Source organism: Pteropus vampyrus, unplaced genomic scaffold, assembly GCF_000151845.1.
Source record: "Pteropus vampyrus isolate Shadow unplaced genomic scaffold, Pvam_2.0 Scaffold143, whole genome shotgun sequence".
NCBI classification, from domain to species: Eukaryota; Metazoa; Chordata; class Mammalia; order Chiroptera; family Pteropodidae; genus Pteropus; species Pteropus vampyrus.
In genome coordinates this window covers 4050752-4076635 of record NW_011888924.1, presented here as the reverse complement: position 1 = coordinate 4076635, position 25884 = coordinate 4050752, and the positions used below count along the sequence as shown (strand labels likewise).

The window sequence follows — 25884 nt, the reverse complement described above, 5'->3', positions numbered from 1 at the left end:
ATAAAGACACATGTACATATTTTGAAAGTCCACCAATTCGGAAGTGGTAAAATAGAAAGCCCTCTTCAGGTAAACAGTTCAGTGTGCATGTATGTTCACATTATAGATTTCCTTATTTGGGTTGTAATTTAACCAATATCCTATAACCATTTCGTTTTCTATAAATAGTGTTATAATGAATGTTCTTGTGTATATACATCTGTCCTTATGTATTTGTTTTCCTTTTGATAAATTTTCAAAGTATAATTCTCAAAGAATGTACTCACTTTAAAATGTCATTACATAATTGCTGGCTGGTTATAGCAGTTTGAGAGTCTCAGTTTCTACGTACCCTTCTAATACTGAATTTTATCATTGTAATCTTTGCCAGTGAGAAAAATGCCTTATTTTAACTTGCATTTCTTTATTATTGATTTAAACATTTTTTTCATATTTTTAATCTTTGGATTTCTGTTTTAATGTTTGCCCAGGTCCTTTGCCTATTTATTTATTGAAGTATTCTTTTTTTCTTACTGGCGGGTAGGAATACATTATTTATTAAGATTGTTAACTCATCATTTATATTGTAAATATTTTTGCCTGTTTGTAATTTTGTCTTTTAACTTTATGTTGCCTTTCACCATTCAAAAGTCAAAAATTTGAAGTAGTCAAACTTACCAATGTTTTTCCTTTATTACTTACTGGTTTTGTGTTATTCTTAGATGTTCTTATATGGTTTGTATTTTTAATGTCATGTTTAAAATGTCCATCACTAGAAAGTCATAAAAGCATTTGTTTATATTTTCTTGTAATTTTTATGTAAGTTCTCACTAATTTGACTTAAATCACAAATTATACATCCATATTATATGGTCTCTTTCTGAATTTTCTATGCCACTGATCAATCAGCTCCTGTACCAGTATTATGCTGATTTAGTTCATTTTACTTTGTATGTTTTAATAGCTAGTCAAGGTTCCCTGATAGTCTTTATAAAAAAATTATTTGATTATTTTGATTATTTTTCCATGTGAACTTCAGAATTCATTTGTGAAGTTCCACAAAAACAACCCCCTTAGAAGAGAGCAAGAGGGAACCTAGATGATCACTTACCACCATAGCACTGCCTTGCAAAATAAGAAAAAAACAAAACAAAAAATAAAAAAGCCCCAAGCATTAGCTTTTAGAGAAATTTGACATCTATAAAATTTGAATCCAGGAGCATGGTATCACCATTTAATTTATATCTGACAGTGAAGCTGTAGTTTTTTAAACATGTAATCTGAATATATCTTAAGTTTACTTTGGAGTATTTTACAGATTTTTTTTTTAAATTTTGAATCTGCTTTTTCTTCCATTACATGTTCTGATTATAATCAGTCGTTGTTGGTATATGGGGAAGCTATTAATTTTTGTATATTTATATTTGGCCATCTTCCTGAAATCTTATTTTTTTTTAATTGATTTGCTTGGTTTCCTTTGTGAATAGTTATATCATCCAAAAATGACACTTTAATCTTTACCTTTTTCTAGTGTTTATACCTCAGTTTTTCCTTATCACCTCGACCAAAACTTCTATAAAAATGTTGAATGATTGTGATGTTAATGTATTAACCCCATCTGATTCCTATCTTTAATGAAAGTGTCTTTAGTGTAGCACCATTAATTTATATTAATTTCTGAAAAAATACTCTATATTAAAGATATTTGTTATAACAGAGAAATGTCCAGTTTTTTTTTTTTTTGTTTTTTTTTTTTTTTTTGTTCGTTTGTTTGTTTTTTAAGAGTTGCCCAATAATGTGCAAATCTTTTTGGGCATCTAAAGGGAATAATCTTGACACCCTCCCCACACATACACATTACTTAATATAATGAATTACAATAGATTTGCTGATAATGAACCATCCTTACATTTCTGGAATATGTCATACACAATCGTGGTATATTATTCTTTTAGTGTACTATAGAACTTGTTTTGCTTGTATTTATTTTAGCTTTTTGCATCTTAGTATGATGAGACTACAATGGAGAGTAAAATAAGCTCTGCCTATAAAGTGGGGAACAAAAGTCTTAATCTTCATTTACCTACAGGATTGAAATAACATTTTCTTTGTAGGAATGAGAGTATTATGAAGTTGATTTGTCGAACCCTACAAAGTAACCTGAAAATTCAGTTATGTAAATATAGAACCATTAAAATGTAATTTTGCAGAATTTGAGTTAGATATTAACTTAAGTTCATAGATGGGTTATAATCCAGTGGTAATGTCACTACGCTCTCCATAGTTGTTTTCAGAGAAGGTTTTTTCTTTTTAAAGTCATTATATTCAATAACGGTGTTCTAATGTGTTGCATATTTTGATAATACCAGATTTTCTTTCTCATAATTTGTGTTTTGTTTTGTTTTGTTTTTTTAAATGTTTTCCAGCGGCGAGTAGAACAGCCCCTCTATGGTTTAGATGGCAGCACTGCAAAAGAGGTATCAGAGGAGCAATCCGCTCTGCCAACCCTGATGTCAGTGATGCTAGCAAAACCTCGCCTTGACACAGAGCAGCTGGCACAGAGGGGAGCTGGCCTCTGCTTCACTTTTGTTTCAGTGAGTACCAAGGCTAAACTTATGTAGATCCTTGCTGCCCTGAGCTCCTTGATGAAGTTGGAGTAATTATTTTGGTAGAGAGATGATGACGTGTCTAACTCTGTGTCACTTTGAAAAGGAGTGTGCTTTTTCTCAGTTCTTCTTGGTTCAAGGGGTTGAGAGAGACTGCTTTGTCAATGTCTGAGTACACCATGAGAAGGAAAACATAATCTTAGGTTGATAAAGAAGTAAAGAAAATACAGATCAAATTCCATTGCAACCAAATAACTCATATAATTAAAAACAAAATCCAGACTCCAGCCATCACGTATTTAAAGCAGTATTCAAGTCAGTAGAATTTTAGCGTGTAGACGGGCATTCTATAGCATGCCTCCTGGCCATCCCCCCACCCCCACCCCTGTAGCTGGGCAACCAGCACATTTGCCTTCTCTCTCCTCTTCAGAGTGTTGGTACGGTCCTTCTTCCCAGGAATATTGGCTGTTTGCTCCTTTCAGCTTGCTTCTTTCTCCCTTCTTGAGTAATAAGAACTTCAATATTATGAAAGTTTGACCCCGTTTTTATTTGCCAAATTATAATGCCATTTGACTCAAAAGTTTCTGCTTTTCTTGGTTTCTGTTGCCTATCCAAGTACCTGCTTGTGGCCAAGGATGGTATAAAGCAAGAGAAAGCCCCATTGCCCTATTCTTTCATTTTTAGGGGCATCTTTCAGAGCTAAAGTCACTGTTGATTTAAATTTCTTTCCCTCTTACTGTTTCATTTTCTCTGCTTATAATCTAAGTTTCCTCCTTATTGGCTCTATATATTCTGAATCATTAATCCACATGCAATTGTATTCAAAAAGGCTGTGAAAGCAGTGGGTATCTTAAGGAAAGGAAATAAAAACAAAATACTTAGATAAGGAATCATTGTGCATTATTTGGAATACTTTCATATAGTTATTGCTTTCCCTCAAGAAATAGATGATAGAAGTTTCAAAGAATTTACAGAATTTTGTAATCATCAAAGGAATGGAGAAACATCTTGTGTGAAAACAGTGTAATTTTATTCCTGGGTGACTAAGGAAACATGGCATAAAAATGGGAGAATTGACCAATATAATATTGTGGGTGGAACTGACAGCAGTATGAACTTGTGTTAGTTTAGAGAATGTATCTGTTTCTCTATCTGTGTTGTTCGTATAAATTTAATTGTGTGCTTACTATCTGCTGATATTTGTTAAATCTTCATCTTAGATCTAACTTTCCCAGGTAAAACCTTGGCTAATCAGGGGGTTGTTTGTCCATTTGTTCTTTTATTTCCTTAAAAACTACTTAGGTTTCACTTGAGGGGAACTCCCTCTGTTTATTCCACAGATATTTACTGAATGCCCCCTGTGTAATGGGCATGTAGTTAAATACACAGAATTTCGATCTTTAAGAACTCATTTTCCTAAGTAATTTTCCCATAGAAAGTAGGGACATGCAGGCTTGGGCTGGGTGCACGTGCAGGACAGCCACGTTCTCAGCCTGTCAAAGGGCTTGCAGATGCTGCAGCCAGATTGTTCTCACATGGAAGAGAGGTGGCAGAGAGAAGTAAGAAAATGACGTGTGAAGAAGGAACGTGGGAACAACATAAAATCCAAAAGCCTAAATGCTTTTGTACAGTTGTGTTTCTCATGTTTAACTTCAGCAATAGAGAAATGCAGAATAAAACAAGATAACATTTTTGACGTATTAAATTGGGAAGAATTAATAAGTTTGGTAATTCTAAGTGTATGTGATAGACACACATGCAATTCTATACTGACTTTAAATTGGTACAGTCATTTGGACAAGCTGGGAATGTATCTTAGTGTTAAGTTTATATATCCTTGGATCCAGAAATTCCATTCCCAGAAAACTACAGAGATGTTTATTGTATTGTTTATAATTGTAAAAATCTGGAAGCAGTTTCCCTCCACCAGTGTTTCAAAAGAACTTAGAAGGGTATCTGAGACTTCCACATTGCTGAATCCAGTGATCAGTGCTCAGAACTCATCTAGCATAATTTATCAGCCACAGTGACCAATCCCTTCTTCTCCAAGCACAAGCTTTTCTCTGTCTAGGTGGTTGCTCCTCATTTCTCAGATCTCTAAACATTGAAGTGCCACAGGGCTCAGTCTTCAGACTCGTCAGTCTACCTTTATTCTCCACAGAATCTCATTTAGTTTCTTTCTTCTAATTTAATCACCCATATGCAGAGGACTTCCAAGTTTATATCTCTAGCCCAGAGCCCTGCTCTAAATTCCAGACCTGTGTAGTCAGTTGCCTCTAGTCATCATCTCTTCATGTCTAATAAGCATATCAAATGTGACATGTCCCAAACTGAATTCTTCATTTTGTCCCCCAACTCCAAACCCATTTCTCCCACAGCCTTCTACATCTTAATCATTGTCAACTCTCTCCTTCTAATTGTTTAAAAATCTTAAAGTCACTCTTGTCTCTTCTCTTTATTTTATACCCCAACTCCACATCCATCAGCAAATCATACTGATTTTACCTTCAAAATATGTTCGGAATCCTACCATTTCTAACCCTCTTCACTACTACCACTCAAATGTAAACCTTGTCTCCCACTGAGGTTATGGCAGTTAGCCTCCTAACTGGACTCTGCTTCTACCTTTATTTTTAATTTGTTCTGAACAGATCAGAGTGATCCTATTGAAACATAAGTCCAGTCATGCCACTCCCCTGCCCAAAAGTGCTTAAAATGGCACATAAGTCCCTGCATGGTCTTGTTCCCTAATGCCCTGACATCTTTTACTACTTATCTCCCTTTCTCACCACATGGGCTACCTTACTTCCTCAAACACTGCCTGGCATGCTCACCTCAGGGCCTTTGCACTTAACATTCTTCCCCCAGATAACCAGCTCCCTCAGTTCTCTCTAGTCTCTAATTAAATTTACCCCATTAGAGAGGCCTACCCTGACTACACTGTATGAAATGCAACTCCTCCCTGCCCGCCCCACACATTATCTAGCTCCTATGCCTGCTTTGTCTTTCTCTTTATTCTTATTACCTGATGACCTACTATAATTTACTTTTTTGTCCGACAACCCCCTCTTTTATCCCCCCACTGGAATGTAAGTTTCCTCAGGTCAGAGATTTTGCTTTGTTAACTTTTGTATCTCCAATGCCAGAAAATAGGATCTACTCTAATAGACACTCATTGTAATTATATGTTGCATGAGTTAATAAAAGCATCTTTTGTATAGGGACTAGTTAAATAATAAAATATGATACATATATACAGTGAGATACTATACAGTTGACAAAAGAAATGAGATATAACTAACAGTGAAAGATCTCTAGATATATATTAATAAAAACAGCGAGTTGTAGAATGAGTTTTGTCCTTTAAATGCTATGTATATTACATAATTTTACATGTTTTAACTTACAACCTTCAATTTTTTAAAATTATAAGCATATAATTTTCTAATTGTAAAAATATTACAAGTATATGGCCACAAAAAATTGAAGTATTGAAGAGTAAATTCTTTCTCTGCACCCTTCAGAGAGATAACCACTGTTAAGTTGCCATTTTAACTTCAAATAATATATCTCTGATTTAATCAATTTTAACCAAGATCTGTTTGTTCCTTATTGTAAGAAACGAATTTAACATACTCATATCACCCAGCTTCCTTCTTCATCTTTGAATTTTTTAGTTATTGTTACAAGTATATGATATTTAGTTTTTTATTTTAACTATAATGGGATCTCTTCTGCTTTTTAAATTATTCTAAAATTTGAAAACAGTTAAGGAGCATTTAGAATATTATGATTGTTTCGATATTAGGCATTGCAAAACCAAATGATGTTATTGGGTTTACCGAGAAGAAAACAGTTCTAGTCATTTAATTAGTTTTGACTGAATGAGACAATTCTAGTTGTCGAGGTACTGGATTTTTTTTTTTTTTTTTTTTTAATGCCAGGTCTATTATTTCCTTGAAAACTATATCTTTGAACATTATACCAAATGTTCTCAAAAGCTTGCTTTTTAAAATATAGATGTAGTTTGCTTTTTTTTATGCTGAAGTACTTTAAAGTGCATTTCAGAAATCTTTACCACCTATCTCTTGGGTATCTTAACAAGCATTTTCTAAAGTATATTAACATTTTTCCAGATTGCCAAATTAACATTATCACACTTACCTTTTATTAGTGTCTATTCTTATGTAAAAAAGAACTTTCTTCATAATCTGGGCCTGTTAGGCTACACTGACATATAGTTCTGCCAGACATATAACCTACCAGAAGGGTAGGTTAAATGCTTAGTTCTTTCCTTGTAATTACCAATTTTAATTTTTAAATAAAAGTTTAATTTTTAAAATAAGGAGTAATAGCCATATCAAATGGTGACAAATAGCTTTCTCTTCTTCGATTATCATTATGGCCTCATGGGTTTTCATGGATTTGTATCAGTAAATATAATCTCTCTTTCTCCATTGAATTATCTGGGCACTCTTGTCAAAAATCAGATGACTGTAAACGGAAAGGGTTTATTTTTGGACTCTCAGTTCTACTCCATTGATCTATATGCCTATTATTTCAGTACCATACGGTCTTTATTACTATAGCTTTGTAGTAATTAAGTTTCAAAATCAGGAAGTGCGATTCCTCCAACTTTATTCTTTTCCAAGATTGTTTGGTCTGTGGGATCCCTTGTATTTCCATATGAATTTTAGAAACAGCTTTTTAATTGCTGCAAACAAACCAGCTGGGATTTATAGCAATTATGCTGAATCTATAGATCAATTTGGGGAGTCTTGCCCTTTTAAAAATATTGTCTTCCAATCTATGAACATGAGATACCATTTCATTTATTTAGGTCTCTTTTAATATTTTTCAATAACATTTACAGTCTTTAGTGTACAGATATTGTCCTTTTGTTAGCATTATTTCTAAGTATTTATTCTTTTTGATGCTCTTGCAAATAGAAGTTTATTTTTATTTTCAGATTGCTCATTGCTAGAATATACAATTGATTTTTCTGTATTGATCTTGTACCCTACAATCTGGTTGAACTTGTGTTTTAGTTCTAAAAGTTTTTTAGTAAAACTTTCTGTATACAAAATCATGTTATCTGGGCCTAGAGATAGTATTACTTTTTCTTTTCCAGCCTGGATGCGTTTTATTTTATTTTCTTGCCTAATTGCCCTGGCTAGAACCTTTAGTACAGTGTTGAATAGAAGTGGTTCAAGTGGACATCCTTGTCTTGTTTCTGCTCTTAATGGGGAAAGCCTGTAATCTATGAAGGTATTATGTTTGCTTTTCAGAATGTTTTTCAGAGATGGCCTTTTTGGGGTTGAGAAAGTTCCCCTCTATTCTGAGTTTGTTGAGTGTTTTCATTATGTAAGAATGTTGGGTCCTTTTTCTACATCTGTCAAGATGATCATGCGGTATCTTACTGTTCTTGATGTCTAGCCACTGTTGATATTTTTTCTCCATTAATGTTGCGTGTCATATGGTAGGCCTTTTCACTCTTAAAACTTATCTTTTTACCTCAGAGAAATTTTAGTTTACTGTTTTTTGATTATTTTTTTCCCTTTGTTCTTTTCCTCTGGAAAGCCTATTAGTTTTGGAATCTCAGCAATTATTGATTTTTCTATTCTTTCATGTTCTTTTTTACTGACTGTTTTATCCAGTATTTCCTAATTATGTCTGTGATGGGTTTTATTGTATTGTTATGTGCAGTGTTGTTTTTAGAAGGGCTTTGGGGAGTATAGTGACAATATATTTCTGAATAGTTGAATCATATTAAATCTTAAACCTTATAAATTTAAAAATGCCTTAGAATACCCAATCAGTTGCATGTAAAATTCACAGCATGTGATAATATTGGAAATAACCTGGATTTTTGGACCATTGTGTGTTCAGGGATAACGTTTGTGGATTCAGGAGACTACAGTAGTCCCCCTTACCTGCAGGGTGTATGTCCCAGGAGCACTAGTTGATGCTCGAAACTGCAGGTAGTACCAATACTCTTCTTTCCTGTACATACGTACATACTTTTTCACTTAAAGGAGGCATTTTATGGCTCCTCTTTGGCATATCCGAATCAGGAGCATCACTCTTAGTGCTCTCTGGGGCCATTGTTAGGTGTAAAATAAGGGTTACTTGAACACAAGCACTGGGATACCACGACAGGACAGTCGAGATGGCTACTGTGTGACTAAAGGGTGTGTAGTGCATACAGCGTGGAGTGATTTACAACCTGAGCAGGACAGAGCTAGACGGCGCAAGGTTTCATGACGTTATTCAGAACAGTGCACAATTTCAAACCTATAGATTGTTTATTTCTGGAGTTTTCCATTTAATATTTTCAGACCATGGTTGACCACAGGTAACTGAAACCCTTGCTGAGGGCCTACTGTATTCCGGGTAGTGGTTCACGGTTCACAGCCCTTTCTGCCTGGAGTCACTAGCATCCCCTGTGCAGTGGATGCTTCACCAGTCTTTTCCAACATGAGCATATTGAAATATAAATGAAAAAGGCCTGTTACTACAGGAATAACTTTTAATTTTCTCTAATTTACATATTTAAAAATTCACTTATAAGCATTTAACACCTTATTTACAGAAACATGGTCCAAGCCACCACGTCTAGCCCTTGCTTCTCCTTTGAATTGTTTTACAGTCATCTTGGCTACATGGCCCTGACTACTTCTGACTTTCCGAAAGAGTTTGTTTTATAGAGAGTTAATCATTTACATTCATACAAATGTTTCTGGAGGAAGATGCAAAACTTTCTTGTGATTGGTGATATACCTTTATTACAGGCTCAACAAAACAGTCCCTCTTCTACAGGATCTGGTAACACAGAGCATTCCTGCAGCTCCCAGAAACAGATCTCCATCCAGCACAGACAGACCCAGGTAAGTCGGTGATGAATAAACGGAGGAGGAAACGATCTGCTGAGGAATAAATGCTAATCACATATAAAACCCGAGTCTTCTTGTATGAAGCCGATGAAGGTGGTCGAAAGTTACAAACTTCCAGTTATAAAATAAGTCATGGGGATGTAATGTACAGTAGGGTGACTATTGTTAATGATACTGTGTTAATAATAAGCATCTTCTCTTGGTCTTCCCTTTATTTTTGTCAGTTTACCTCGTTATTTTGTATTATTATATCCAGAACTTGCATTATGAGTAATTAAAGTCTTTTGGAATGTTTCTTTTCCTTTCTGGCATGTGGTAGCATGGTGTTGTGGAAAGAGCACCCATTTGGAGACTTCTAGGCCTTTGTTTAAATTCTGGCTCTGCAACTTACACGTTATCTTTTTGGGGCCTCAGTTTTCTTACATACAAATCACTTGTAAAATATAGTTGATTCTGATTACCTGAGACAGTGTATACAAAATGCTTATTAAGACAGTACTCACAATAGGCTTCAATGAATGTTAATTCACTACTTTATGAAAGGAGTTAATTTACTCCTTATTTAGCAAGACCTAGCTAAACTTCTTTAACATGTGGCACACCAACATAATTTTTTCCTTAAACAGTCTTCAGAAACTCTTTTTAATCTAGGGAATGTTGTGAACATTCAAAGGTAATATCTGAAAAGGATAGTGGATGTACTCTCCATTTTGTGATATTGAACTAGCCAAATAGTATACTGGGTTTTCTCTTGGCACTGTGCTGCTTTCAGGACAGGATGCTTGACAGTCTAGGAGAATTTCTTAAATCTCAAGAGCTATACAGTCCTCAGGACCAGATTTTAATTTTATTTGAATTACCAGCCTGTGGACAGTTGAACAGACTTAAGATAGTTGAGCTTTCAGATAACTTCATCTCGCCCCATCTGAGTGTTCTTTGTTTCCACTAGGTGGCACATTTGTTCTTTAGAGATTTGGGTCATGTCTCTGAAGTCCTTTTCTATCCAAAGTTAGTTTCTAGAGTAGTATGTTTCTGTATTGTTCAGTGCATAGTAGTTTGAGAATTCATATATTTGATTCCAGCATTAACACACTTTCGAAGTGCAGATATAGCAGAATATAAGGCTTAAAGAATGGGATGAGGAAGGCATTTAAATTTCTTGAGCCATTTGATTCTAGACTATTTGTGTTAGCAGGTGTATTTTTTTAATTTCAGAAAAGTAATGAGAAACATGACGACATGTAATATTTTGAGATTAATCCTAAATTTACATTCTCTTTGTCTCTATAGTCTGACCTCACAATAGAAAAAATATCTGCACTAGAAAACAGTAAGAATTCTGACTTAGAGAAGAAGGAGGGAAGAATAGATGATTTGTTAAGAGTAAGTATTAAAATATGGTAAGAGATTTTATAACAAGCACTGATTAATGTTACATGTATTTAGATGATATGTATATCATAGAGATAATTACTATAGCCAGATAACAAAGTTAAATAATAAACACTTGGACATTTTCCTTTAATCTGAGGGAATCTGAGTAGCAACCAGGGTTAAACCTAGATTCTAAGCACTTTCAGTTGGAAATCTTACATTGTAAGATTTAAATATTTCAATATATACTAGAGATAATAGATATATGGAATATTATGTTTCATGTGTAACTGTGGGAATAAGTATAAAATGTTTTTCCATTCCAGAGGAGTTATTTTACTGTTCTTGAATTTTAAAAACTATTTCATTGCTCTGGTTTTGTATTTTACATCTTTTATAACTTATTTATCAGAAGTTTTTTATGCTTACAAGAGAAACTTTAAAAATAGCTAATCTATTTTTAAATTTAAAAGATACCACTAGGCAATATACCAAAATTCCAATAATCTGGAATTTAAAAGATTCCACTAGGCAATATACCATTATAAAAATAGCTAATCTGGAATTTAAAAGATACCACTAGGCAATATACCAAACATTTTTTTAAATGTTTTTTTAAAAATGCAATTTGGCATAATGACTGACTCATTTTTAAAATTAAAAAAATTTTTTTATAGTTATAAAAACAATACATGCTCAGTAGAAAAGATTTAGAGAATACTGAAAAATATGGCACCTGTAATTACATTAACAGATAAAACATATGGCACATTTTCTTAGTAAATTTTTTGAGCCATTTGTACCATATATATAGATATCATATATATTTGTACTATACACACACACACATACACACACACACACATAAATATTGCTGATTTATAAATAAAATTGGATAACATTTTGCTCTTCTCCAGTGATTTAGAAGGGGTAGGTTCGATCCTTACTTATACTGATGTGGTGGTTTTTAAACCGTCTCCCTGGGCCCTGAAGGTTCTACAGAGGAACCGCTAGGGCTCCAGAGACACAGCTGGGTGGGGGTCTGCAAACCTGGCTTTTCAGTTTTTCTTATTAGGTAAGACTTTGTTTGAATAAAGTGTTCTGTTTAATAATAAAGATAATAAAAGTCACTATTTGTGATTGTCTCCCCTCCAAAAAAATTTACCTTCATTTCTATAATTATCAAAATATAATATGAAATAGTGTATTTGACTCCCTCCTATGTAAAACCTGGAATATAGCACATATCTAAGCTATAAGCCTGATCTTTATAGGTAAAATCTGATCTTTTAAAGACTTATTTATTATTTAAAATGTTTTATGTAAGAATAATTCTTATAACTTGGCTTTTATATTTAAAAGGATTTGCATTGTACTGAATTTACACTTGGACATCTAGGTTTAACCCTGGTTGCTACTCAGATTCCCTCAGATTAAACTTGTGATTTGTGAAATTCATAGTTGACCTGTTTTCTTCCAACCAAATGCCTAGACTTTGATTTTTCCACCCCAGTGATACTTTACTTTTCCCTTTTTATCTTTATTTCATTTTCCTTTAATAACTTTTTCGGTTTTCATTTCACTTTTTGTTCTTTTTCTTGAATATATTATGCTAATCTGGAAAGTCAGTGAAACTTTCAAAGCATTAGTGATCTCAAGGTACTTGTGACTAAAATATGAGAACTACACAAAAGGAATAATTCTTATATTTACAGGAAATTTTGTGACCAAATTTATAATAATTAGTTACACATGTTTGTTAAACTGGTTTCAGAGCTCATTGGCAATTTTTTTTTTAATCATAGTTTTTGTCTTCTTTCATCTCTTGATGACTGGAATACATTATAAGTAATTGTTTTTCAAGAAGGCTGTAACAGTGTTAAATTTTCTGTGCCCATGTAGAGCTGAGAATTCTTTCTCTTCCCTTCCCATGTAGTAGAGAACTGTGTATAAAATTTTTGTGTCGTAACCTGTTGGCCTTTTCCTCCTAACACACACGCCCCTTTTTAATTTCTCTAATTTTTAATGTTTCAGAGAAGGCCATGACCAAAGTAACAAACATGGTAATCTGTTTTCCATGATAACTATAGATTCCTCCCTTCCGCCCCACTCCCACTCCCCAACTTTATTCTTGTATTTCAGGAAATTTTGCCAGGGCACATCTATATATGGGTCTTTATAGTTTTTCTGGAAATGTGTGGTTATACCTAATTTCTGCCCTTTTTTCATTCTTTTTTTTTTTTTTTTTTTTTGGCCTCTTTCTTGGTTTCTAGCTCGGACCTTGATCTCCAGCCTTTATTTTTATCGTTTTATGTCTCATTTAATATGATTACCCATATCTTCTGAATCTCATTAAACATTTTGCCTTTTATATATTTTTTATGTACTGCAGCTCATGTGAATTTTGATTCTGTTATTTACATTTTTAATTTACCCACTTTTTTCTCTTATCTAATTCACTTTCTTATTCCATCCTGTATATTCTTTATGGTTTTTGGCTTTTATTTCATAGATACCATGTCCTTTTACGTTTTATGAAATATGATAAGTGGTAGTCTAAAATGTTCTTGATTTCTGTAGGGAGATAATTTTTATAGTTCACAAACATTTTGATGTTCCTTTTCCTTTTTCAGAAATATTCTCCCTTGGGTCTGTTTTGTTTGTTTGTTTCTTTCTTTCTTTTTCTCCATCTTCAAATGAACAGAGCCATGTTTAGACTTAGTAGTACTTCCCATCCGTCTTTCATCGTTAGCATATATACTTGCTTGGGGTTGCTCTTATTCCCATTCGTGTTCACTTGGGTGCTGGTTGCATTGCCAAGATTTATAATTAGATATATTTGGGTTTAAAAACCTCCTAGCCCAATTCTGGTACTGGCAGGTTTTTGTCCAGAGTGCTCTGCTGGACTGAAAAAGGACCATGGGTTCACCTTGTTCTTTTATCACCTGACTCTTAAGATTGAGAAGATAGAGTATATGAACAGGTCGAATCCTAACTTTTTTTAAATCAAAAGTACTCCTTTTGGTTTAAAAAAAATAGCCTGCTTCATTTTCCACGAAGCAGTATGCTCCCTTTTTTCACCACTACCCCGCTTCTAATCCCTTGTTTTCTGAAGGTTATAGTCTTTGTTTGAATGTAGAGCAGTACCAAAAGAACCTATATGCCAAAAAGGAAGACCCAGAAGGACAGCCGCCATTTTTTTCAAGTTGGTTAGAACTTGCGTTTCTGACCTGGAGGGACAGGGAAATGACCACTGGTCTTTCCATCTCCTTGCAAGCAAACCTGGATTGTTCATTGAGTTTTGCTGTTTTAGTGAGATGTCGGGTAAGGCTGCATCAGGAGCTGCTAGCCAGGTGCTATTTTAAACCTGAATACAAAGTAGTATTAGAAACCATAAAAATTTAAGAGTTCTTAACATTTTAAATAAACCTCCAGAGATTCATTGATTCCATACATTTGATTACAGATTTCAAGGGAATGCTTACTGTCCAAAAGTAGATTGAATTTCACATAAACATTACATAATCTTTGGCTTGTAGGTTCTTTAATATGAAGTAGTCACATTTACCCAAATGTACTTGCGCTTTGCCTTTGATAATGTGGTCCATAGAACTCTGTAAGAAGAACTAATATGAAGAAATTATACTACGAGGAGAGCAGAAATTTGGAGATGGAAGCTGTTGTACTCTGGTCACTTTAAAAATTAAGCTGAAAAGTCTCAGCAATTGAGTATGCTGTGATATCTTCCATTTGTGCTTTTTACTTGTTTCAGAAACACTTATTTCATTTGATTGGGAAATACCAGATTTTTTTTTCATAATTCAAGCAAGTTATTATAAAGTAGCATTTATTTGCCAAAAGAGAGTAGAGATCTTTTATTTAACACAAAAATAAATTCAGAATTGCGAGTCAAAATTGGCCTTGGGTTAGTGGTTCTTTCCTTCTCTGTTATTGTAGGAGGCTTGACTTTTTCAAAGTATTTAGCCTATCCTTCTGGCCACAGCTAAATTAACTGTGTATTTACATTCTGGTATTCTTGAACCAGGACCTTGTATTCAACTTGTTTGTTATTCTGTCTTATGTGGGCATGCATGGGTGTGTCTGGCTTCTCTGGTAAGAAACATGTACATTCATGTCTCTTTTTCTTTGGAAACAAGAATAGAAAAACAAAGAACAATTGCACGTAACTATATGTGGTTTTTTAAAAAATTCTGTAATTTTTTTAGAAAGTGCGTAATCACCCTTGTATGTGTTTTAAACACCTCATTCATTGCAGAGTTTTCTTTTATTTTATAACAATTGAGGCATATGTGATGTATTAGATTTAGCTGTAACTAGATTTTAGGAAGAGTAAAATATCATTAGAAAAACAAGCTCACTTCTAGTAACAGACTTCATCTTTAATAAATAGATGATGTTTATTAAGAGAGAATAAAGTACCTCCTTTTAAAGACAGTTACTGTTCTTTGACTCTTAATTTTGCTGTTGATTTAACCTCATAAATGATTCGCAGACACTGTAGAAACTGCTTTTGTATTAATCTGTCTTCCTTGGAGCTAATTAAAATTTTGTTTCCCATTGAAGGCCAACTGTGATTTGAGACGGCAGATTGATGAACAGCAAAAGATGCTAGAGAAATACAAAGAACGATTAAATCGATGTGTGACAATGAGCAAGAAACTCCTTATAGAAAAGGTGAGTGATGAATGGGGGCCTGAACTCTGTATCCCAAGATGCTTAGTGTGTGTCATTGTTGTGGTCCCTTATCTTACCTGACGTGAGAATATTTCAAAGTAGGGCTTTTTAGAAGATTTATGGTTTGGCAATTAGAATTCTTTCTTGCGTGGACACTGGACCAAGCATCCAGAGTAATAATTTGCGACATTCTTTCTGGCTATGCATTGTTTTGAGTGTGATGTTGATTGGACAAAGACAGCTAGTCTTAGTTGAATTTATTTGGGGTGTTTCTCCCCAAAATTCTTATTTTTATCCTATCAATTGAAGTGTGTATTCTATTACTATTATAAACATTTAACAGTAGTTACATTTCCATTTCAGAGATGGTATTTGGAGTAATTTATGTATATAATGTGATAATTAAGTGCTTTGTGCTACAAAATAATTAAGTTGGTATATATGTACTTGAATATGATTAATTGGCTGATGTCTCTTTTATAGTAATTGATTAGTTGCACTTGCTTTTAGTAATTATTAGTAACTTTCTTAAAAGTTTTTTTTTTTTTTTTTACTAATGCATCTCCAGTACTTATTTATCTCATATTGAAAGCTTTAAGATGGCAGTACTTTTTAATGAAATTATTACAAGCTAGAGATTTGAAACAGACTGTGGTTACTTGCGCTGAAATCTTTGGAATGTTGTTAAAATGGTAAGAAACGCTGATAAAAGCGAAGTAGATTATTTTACTGATGTCAAAAATACTGAGGGACATTTTGCCTCATCTTTTAATTCATTAATTTTATAGAAAGAAAACTACTTTATTTTCCATTTTTATGACAGGAATAACAAGGCAGATGTTAATACAGAGAATTTATTGCAAGTGTTAGGATACTTCCTAAAGTCAATGTAGATTTAGCCTGTTGTACTAAACTTTGAACAGTGTAGTATAACAAATAAACATAGCGTTGTATCTGAGTTCTCATAGGAAAATGAAATTATTTTCTATTTGTCCATTCCTGTAAGTCAAAACAAGAGAAGATGGCATGTAGAGATAAGAGCATGCAAGACCGCTTGAGATTGGGCCACTTTACCACTGTGCGACATGGGGCCTCTTTTACGGAACAGTGGACAGATGGTTATGCTTTCCAGAACCTTATCAAGTAAGTTCATTGTGATAATTTAATTGAGAATTGAAAAATTGGTTTGGAATTTTTTAAGTTTTCTGAAATCGTAGTCATTAATAATTCTAATAGCGGTAGTCATCTTTTCATTCAGTTTTAGTCACCACACATGTAGAGAATGAGGTGAGGTCCCGGGAAAAAAATGGCACAAACCATCAGAGGAATAAAAAATTAGTTCTACATTAAAGTTTAAAAGAATCAGAATTTCCAAAGCTAAGGAAGAAAGATCTAGGAATTTTCTTGATATTTTTTAAATTGTGTAATGGATTTTATGAGAGTGGCTAAGTATTTACTCTGAGTCCACAAAAAAATGAAATAGGCAAGGACTCGTTAGGTATCAAACAAAATGAAACTCTAGAAGAACCTTATAGAACATGTCGCTGAGCCTCTTTAAGGAGGCAGTGTTCATTATTTATTTTGGTTTGTCAGCTCATTTCTGTCTGACACTGGGGGGTGGCATTGTGAATTTGATCATGGGGATCATTTCCATCCAAGACCGGGGTGGGAGGCATTGTGTTTTTAATCATGGGCTCTCAAACTTTAAATCTGCTGAGATCATCATGAGGGTTCCGTAGACTACTTTTCCTACCTTTTTTTTTCCTTGCTGAAAGAACTTAGTGAGCATTAATTGGAGTCTATGGGACTAGTTTTAAATAGTAATGAAACAAAAATAACATTTATTCCTGAAAGAAAAGTTCAGATGTTGATGTAAAGTAATAATACTTTATTAAAACTAACCTTTGGATTACACGTTAGTAGTCATTGTTTTGTATGTGATACTTTAACCTCCAACTTGGTTTAGGTGTATTTTTGCCTCACAAATGTACCTTGAGAATGCACATTTTGGTGTGATGGGAGGCTGTTGAGTCAAATATACTGTACACTGGAAGAAAACAAAGCCTTTTGACTTAGGTCAGTGCCAGAGGCTCAGCGGCATCCACTCTGAGCTGTAAACATGAGTGGTGATAGAAGTTCTTTCAAGCCATGTTTTGGAGAGTGAGGCATATCTCTAATGATAATTAAAAGAGTTTTTCAGACAAGCAGAAAACTCATGAATTAAAATTTCCATTCTGTTGTTAAATTGATATCTAATCAGTAACCCAGGTCATAGCAAAGCCAAGGGAATTGTATTAGATGAATAGTTAGTTGTTTGCAGTACTCAGATTAGGTTAACCTTGCTCAGCGTGTTGCCCTTGTAGATATGGCAGCATAAATTGTCTTATGGGCATCTATCCTGGAGTACTTATTTTTCTGGTTGCCGTTCTTCCTAGAAAGATATACTGAATCTGGAAAAGGTCCAGAGACACAACTACAGTGTTCAGGAAAGAGGGTAGATTGGATTTCATTTGAGAATAGGTTTTAAAAAGTAGATTCTTGTCATTCTACAAAAATGAAGATTGGATTAAGAAAAGGAGTTGGCAGGGGAGCACTTTAGAGAAAGAAAGGGGAGTTAGCATCTGACTGTCAGCTCTGATAGGTGATTTAGATTTTAGTCTGTTAAAAGGTTAATCCCAGATCTTGGTATATTTTTATATGCCAAGTCTATAAAACTTAATATCTGTTAAGTGGTGGGATACATGAGAGAGAGTGGTTTTCTTATATTGATACTTTTATTGATTACTAATTTATAAACTTGTTTATTATAGAAAACTGGACATTCTACTAGGAAATATTCTAATGGTAATGGTATTAGATGTCTAAAGAGTTCTTAACATGTATTAACTCATTTAATCTACCATTCCTTAAGGAATTTTAACTAGTTGCAAGGCTTCATCGTGCTTTCTCTGAATGTACTTGTTTTTCAAAAACTTAGTTTAGATTTTACCATATCAGTGAGTGAGAGACTTGGAGTAGTAATGGTTCACTTAGACTAGAGTAAATGAAAATCTTTTTTACTTTGTTTAGTATCCTTCAAATTTGTATCTTTCTAGATATAATTTGAGGAAACTTTAATCCAAATAAATAAAAAGACACTTAGAACCTTTTGTACTTTTTTTAAGTAAATACAGTTTTTTACTTTAATAGGTTCATATCAGAGAGTTGTTTCAAATGTTAAAAAGAAATTGGAAAATTCTTTCTTTTTAGTCAGAAAATAAGGTCATAGTAGAAATTTGATATTGTTTCTTCCTGCCCACTTTTCTACTCTGAAAATAATCATAACTAGTGCCGTAAAGCTCACACTCATTCCAAAAAAATCTTTCTTTCACCAAGTATTTGGCTCTTCCAATCTTAAATTAAAATCAAAAGTCTACTTGATTTAAAGGGGCTTATTTTTTTTCTGAAGTCTCAGATATACAGGTGACAAAGATACCTGTTTATTCTGTAGCTATGTTAAAATTTTTTTGACCTTTTCCCTCTTTGCAACATCTTTTATATCTAGGCAACAGGAAAGGATAAATTCACAGAGGGAAGAGATAGAAAGACAACGGAAAATGTTAGCAAAGCGGAAACCTCCTGCCATGGGACAGGCCCCTCCGGCAACCAATGAGCAGAAACAGCGGAAAAGCAAGACCAATGGAGCGGAAAATGAAACGTATGTTCTTTATTGGTGTGAGCTTTGAGAAACCACTCCCTCCTTCGAAACACAAATGTCCTATTGAATGCCACTGGGAAAAAATGATAAATTATAGAGATTTCTAGAGCTTAAGCTTTCTTCTTACATTGATGGATTTGCTCAACTCACGTAAAAGCCGTATACAATTAATTCATTTTCTTAGTCCTGGTCTTACCTGGGGACTTTTGAATGAGGGAGACGTAATGTTGCTCAGCTTGATGTCATGATCTTTGGCCACTCTGATAATAAACATGATGGCATTGTGGTTGGTATTCAAATGATATAATTGCTTATGGTATGTTGTCATCATCTTCTGGGGATTACCTGGCTGCTGCCTCAGACTGAAGAATGCTCTTTACTGGTCTAAAGGACACTTAGTTAACAGCCACAAACTTAGGAGTAAGCTAAGAAAAAATAGGTATAAAATAAGGAAAAGGACATTTTCCCAATAAACCAAATCTTGACATGACATCATTTTTTCCTGTTCTGGGGTACCCAAGGAAAACACCAATATCTTAAATTGCAGTGTAGTCATCTTTCTCACTGCCCATCAACAATTATTACATAGCTGCCATGAATTAGCAGGGTTAGAATATCCTAAGCACAGATGCCTTCCTTTTCTACCCTCACCCCGTGTCAGAGTTCCCTTTTTGATCATTGAATTCTTGACCACTAAGAGAGTCTTCCACTGCGACAGGAGTTCACAAGCTTTTCTATAATGGGCCAGATAGTAAATAAATACTTTAGGCTTAGGAAGCTAGAGGGTAGGATCTCTGTTGCACCTACTCTATTGTTGTAGCCTGAAAGCAGCCACAGACAATACGTAAATGAATGGGTATGGCTGTGTTCTGATAAAACTTTATTTACAAAAACAGACTGTGGGCTGAACGACACTGCTGTAGTTTGCCAACTAGATAGGAACTGCCAATCTAGAATTGGCATGGGAAATGAAACCTATATATTACACCTATTTAAAATATTTCTTATGCATACCCTGAATACATTTAAACCACCACCTGTCTTTAAGAGGCTTTCAAATTAAAAAGGGAAAAAAAAGAGCTCTACAGATAATAGTGTAGGCAGTCTCTAAAGAATTGATGGTAACCCTGAAATTGGTTTCTGCATTGGATATTTGAAATTAAAAAAAAATATTTTTAATAGAAACAGTTATTGGTATTATAATCAGCATATCTATAGTGGCTACATTGGTTTTTCGAGGGAAAAAGAAATTTTGTAAAGCTGTCAGTATGGGATTCTTTAATTTAAAATAAGTTTCAGGTCTAAAGATAGCCACAGATAAAAAATAATAATATCATATAATTTATTGACTCATGTCTCTTGCCTTTTATGTCTTCATATCAGTTCACAAAAACATTAACCCATAATCCACTTCAAGTATAATAATACTTGTATTACAAACATTGTTAAAAGTCCATTGCATTTTAAATGTATCTTTCTTCACTCCAGTGAGAGATAACTTAACACCAGTCCTCACTCAATACATACCTGATGTATTTGGGAGCTTTTTCCTTGACATACATTTAGTAAGTCTGTATTAAATGCTTATTAGATGCTCAGCTCTGTTCTGGGCACTGGGGATATAGAGTTAAAGGAGACAGCCCTAGTTAGGAGCTCACAGTTTACATAGGGGAAATTAATAAATGGATAAATTAATAATTAACGTTAAGTATGGTGATAAAAGTATGCACAGTGAATAAGCTTGGGAAAAGTCTTCACTCTTATAGCCTGAATATTTTAAAACTAGATTCTAAGTAAAAAACATTTTCTTTCAAAAAATTCAAATCAGAGTCCAGATTGAGAGGTTCTCCAGGCAAATGTACATATTAATCTGATCTTGTCTTCTTTCCTGGCACCTGTATTTATTTAGTGAAAAGACTTTTCCTCCAGTATTACTTAAAAATTATTCAATGCCAGTGCATAAAACCATTGGCTTAGGAGTAAGGAGTAATAAAGAAGGCAGGTTGTTTCCTTGCCATAGAACAATAATTAGAATTTAGCCTAGGCTAGTAGTATGTCAGTAAGGAGTTGCCATCTGGAGTGTTGTGTAAAATCCAAACTGGAAGGCATTTAGTCCACTTTTTAATTAGAGTATCAGTGACTTGGCTCATTCCTCTGGCTGGAAGCCAGAGATAGATAGTCTTCTCGAGTCTTGGAGTAAGTCACATTATTCTTTCCCGGTATTGAACCTCTATCAGGCAGAGAGAATGCTTAGCTTTGATTTTTTTTCGTTTCTCCCTTTTTTACTGGTGTGATACAAAATAATGCATATAAGTATTTCTGCAACTTTGAAGAGATAGGTGTAATGGCCCTAGTGGGTATATATTTCTTCTTGTCATTACTCTTTTTTAAATTTTCTTTTAGTCAGACCTCAAAGGTTCTATTTTGTAGCTCTTCCTGATTGATAGGATAGCTGTTTCTTCTTTCTTCTACCATTTAGAATATGTCTAAACAGGGACATCTAAAACTTTTAAATATGTGCATATGCTCCTAGAATGTGAAGAGGGTGAAGATGAAGGAGTATTTTACTTGCTCATTCTTGAGATAGTGTGCGATTGGGGTTGGTGGAATACGGATCGAGTGATTTCCCATCCAGTCAACCGTTTGAGAATTTGTGTTTAAATAGCATTTTACAACTTATAAATTATAAATTGTTTTCACACTCATTTAATAGTCACAAAAGCTTTGTTAGAGAGGTACTATGACTTGCCGGATTTTTAGGAAACTTAAAGTTGTTTGGTCAAGGTCACGTGGCCCAAGTTGCACTTTGAACCCTAGTCTTCAAACGCCAAATCCCGGACTCCTTCCATTATGTTGTTCTTTGTTATTGTACTGTCGGGGTCTAAGAGTTATCAGAAATAATCAAATCCATTGTCTTGTTTTGTTCTTTAAAAAAATTTAGACATAATAATTTTTAGCTGCCTCTCCCAATGGATTTTTATATGAGTAATGTTTGGGACAAAACTTTTCATAAATAATGTAAAAATATAGCTCATTTTTTTTTTCCATTTTTTTATAAATTAGACTTCTGGGTTTGAAGTCCCTTCACATTACATCTGATAAGTCACAGAAATTTTCTCATGTTAAAAGACTGCAAGATAATCTGTCATTTAGTCATTTTAACTAAGAGACTGAATATACCATACAGCATTATTTGAGAATTTCTCTTTAGATAGGTGCACTATGATTTCAAAGAAATTCTGGAAATTTCTACTATTATTTTCCAGGTTAACATTAGCAGAATACCATGAACAAGAAGAAATATTCAAACTCAGATTAGGTCATCTAAAAAAGGTAAGTATGATCAGAAATGCAATTTTTAGTTTACATTTAGTGTGGAAGCAAGTTGATTATTTGGACGAATGTAATAGTTTCATAGACTTGCAGAAATCTTTGAGTTGTTACTCTGTCATATCTTGTATTCTAATGGTGGAAGTCATGTCTTTCAATTTTCAAATCAACTCCAGCCCGGGGAGAGTACTTTTCCTACAAGGGTACCAGTAGATATTTCTGTACACCTCAAAAGACTTCACAAGTGGTTATCCTTATAGTAAAAATTAAATATACAATAGGAGTAGATAGTTCCAAAATGATGTTAAAACTCTTATGATGTTTTAAATCACATAGCAGCTTCTTATCTCTTGCCTAAACCATATTGTAACACAAAGGCACCTATGTAGAATTTATTATTGATGATGTTCACAAAAGCATCTTAGATGTAGACCTCTCATCTCTAATTCAGCAACTCATACATTTTTGGTGGATGCTGCTTGTCATAATGAAGGTCAATAAGCATTTAATAAATTGCTATTGGTGTGTATTTTCTTTTTTTCCCATTAGGTGGTTCTCATATCTTGTTAAATCAGTGGAACTTAAGGCACCAAGTATAATCCATACTTACAGAACAGGACCAGATAGAGAACCTGAATTTTGTTTTTTGTTGTTGTTTTTTTTTTTAAATGGTTGCATGCTTATGTGTATATATATATACAGAACATTTCTGGAAACTTAACAGTGGTTACATCTGGGGAGTAGGCTTGGGGAAGCGGGAGCAGGGAGGCAGAGAACTCTTACTTTTCCTATCATACTACTCTATATGGTTTGAATTTTACTTATTATTTGTTATAGGCTTGGTTTTTATGATTAAAATTCTTTAAAAGACTTTTTTTTTAAAAAATGCAAAACATCTTCCTTTAACTTTTCACGAGAGAACAGTCTGCTCTTGTTTTTGAAATGAGATTTTGGAAAGGTAAAGTTTCTTGTGTTCTGAGCTATTTCTTTCCTTTTCACTTTAGGAGGAAGCAGAGATCCAGGCAGAGCTGGAAAGGCTAGAAAGGGTTAGAAATCTACATATCAGGGAACTAAAAAGGATACATAATGAAGATAATTCACAGTAAGCAATTTGGGAGTATGTTGGGTTGGAGATTGCTGAGCACTCTCTGACATGAGTTGAATGATCTAAATGATGTTTTTGTTTAATATAAATTGGGTGCATTGATTTCATGGTGTATTTAGTTCTATTAACAGGATATAATACAGTTTTATAAACAAAGTTATGATTTGCTGTAGTTTAAATACATTAGATTTTTTTTTATGGTGACATTGGTTAACTAAATCCAATAAGTTTCATCTGTACACTTTTAACAGTAAGGCATATAGGTATTTACACTGTGCGTTCACAGTGTAATGGTGGGAGCATGTGGCTCTTGAATGGTTTGGAAGAACCAAGTAGCACAGTTTGAAAATCCCCGACCTAGTGTAGTCTACACCCCTCACTTTATAGCAGGGCAGAAAGGGAGGAAGGCCAACAAAGGTCACAGGTCTAATTGTGGTTGCATTGAGACTGGCACCTATATCTCATGACTCTACAGCTAATGCTGTTCATTGTAATTATGCTGTCTTTTTGAATTACATAACTTACTTTATGTTCAGAATTAGATATATTGATCAGCGGCAGTTATAATCGTGTATAACATGTTAGATATTCTGGAAATTTTATAAATAGGGAAGATTGTGTAGTCTTTGACCTCAGGATGTTATATATTCCCTCTTTCCACAGATTTAAAGATCATCCAACGCTAAATGACAGATATTTGTTGTTACATCTTTTGGGTAGAGGAGGTTTCAGTGAAGTTTACAAGGTAAGTATGAAGAACTGGGTACAAAAACTGAGGGTTAAATTATTAGTCGTTACCAACTTAGAGAACATTTAGAATAATGGTAACTGTGGGTTGATTTCTATTAGTTGAAATTCAGAAACTTTAAGAACCTTGGAAACTTTAACTATCTTTGGGGGAACTGCTTTTAGTAAACTTCAGTAACTATGCAGGATACAATATTTTACCAAGTTTTCAAATTTGAAAAATAAATAAATATAGATTTTTAAAAACAGGAAGGAAAACACCACTAATTTCTGGGTAGCAGAATAAAAATTATGGTGATTTTTATTCTGTTTCTATACTTTCTGTCTCTTCTGCATTTGTTAGTGTGTGTTACTTTTATTCTCATAAAAATTTTTTTAACAATAAAAATGTTAGTTAATTCTTATTCAAAATCCTGCTTTTTAAAAACAGTCTCATCTTCTAAGTCAGAGTGTTTAGTAGCGCTGGCATTTTGAAAGTTTGCCCTTGCTTAGAGTGCTTTAGTTTGGCCAGGAAACTATAGACCACTGTGCCTCCAGTTGATTTTTTCAAAATGAGGAATTCAGCCAGTTTTAAATATAGCTACAGATCCATAATGTGTTCACCAGCCACAGCATCCTTAAATTTCTCTAGATGTTTCTGGCACCTGGCTTTTAAATGTAGAATTTGTTTTTTTAAGTGGTCTTTAGTGTGTGACCCTGATAATTCTCTTTTCTAAGGTGTAGCCTTCACTGTTATGATTTATATTATGCCCATCTGGATTTATATGTGGGAAACCTTTTGTGTAAAATAGTTTTTATTTAAAATAAAAACAGTAAAAACTAGATCTACTGGTTTTCCTTTTTTAATGTTAATTTTTTATTGTGATATATGTATACATAAAATTTATTTTAATTAACCACTTTAAAATGTGCAGTTCAGTAGCATTAAGTACATTCACAGTATTGGGCAACTGTCATCACTCTCCATTTCCAGAACTATAATATTGTCTTTAGTGTACTGCTGGGTTTGATTTTCTAGTATTGTATTCATATTTTTTATCTGCATCCGTAAGTGGGACTGGCCCATAGTTGTCTTCAGTGGTCTAGCTGTCATAGTTGTCCTAGAATGAGTTGTGAATATTCTCTCAGTTGATATCCTCAAAAACCCATTCGCTGCTCCTGTGATCTAGCACTACACAGCTGACGTGGGTCTTGCCAACAGTAGTGGTGTTTGGGGAAAGCATGTCCCTTTCTTTGGACAGTGGCTGGAGAAGTGACTTCGTGTGACTAACTTCAGACATTGTTGGGATCAAAACTGCTTTTTTACCCAGCATATATGAGTGGGACTAAAGGCAGAGCTGTTTTTCAGTTCTTGTTTCTGTTTACTTTAACAAACACAATATAATAAATGACAAGGTTATTTTCTAAACAAACACAACAAAGAGGTATATCCTCAGGGTTTATTTCTCAAGAAGGCAG

At 33.9% G+C, this 25884-nt stretch overlaps 1 protein-coding gene across 4 annotated transcripts in view; it reads left to right on the top strand.

The window, feature by feature from the left end:
• TLK2 (tousled like kinase 2) overlaps nucleotides 1-25884 on the top strand; it is an 88234-nt gene that overhangs the window by 44222 nt on the left and 18128 nt on the right. For all 4 annotated transcript variants that reach the window (XM_011368560.2, XM_011368559.2, XM_023535629.1 and 1 more), the window contains 9 exons: nucleotides 2406-2573; nucleotides 9377-9472; nucleotides 10769-10861; nucleotides 15437-15547; nucleotides 16554-16690; nucleotides 19092-19244; nucleotides 22511-22577; nucleotides 23579-23676; nucleotides 24343-24424. In XM_011368560.2, coding sequence (XP_011366862.1) covers nucleotides 2406-2573; nucleotides 9377-9472; nucleotides 10769-10861; nucleotides 15437-15547; nucleotides 16554-16690; nucleotides 19092-19244; nucleotides 22511-22577; nucleotides 23579-23676; nucleotides 24343-24424 — 1005 coding nt within the window. The remainder of the gene's footprint in view (nucleotides 1-2405; nucleotides 2574-9376; nucleotides 9473-10768; nucleotides 10862-15436; nucleotides 15548-16553; nucleotides 16691-19091; nucleotides 19245-22510; nucleotides 22578-23578; nucleotides 23677-24342; nucleotides 24425-25884) is intronic.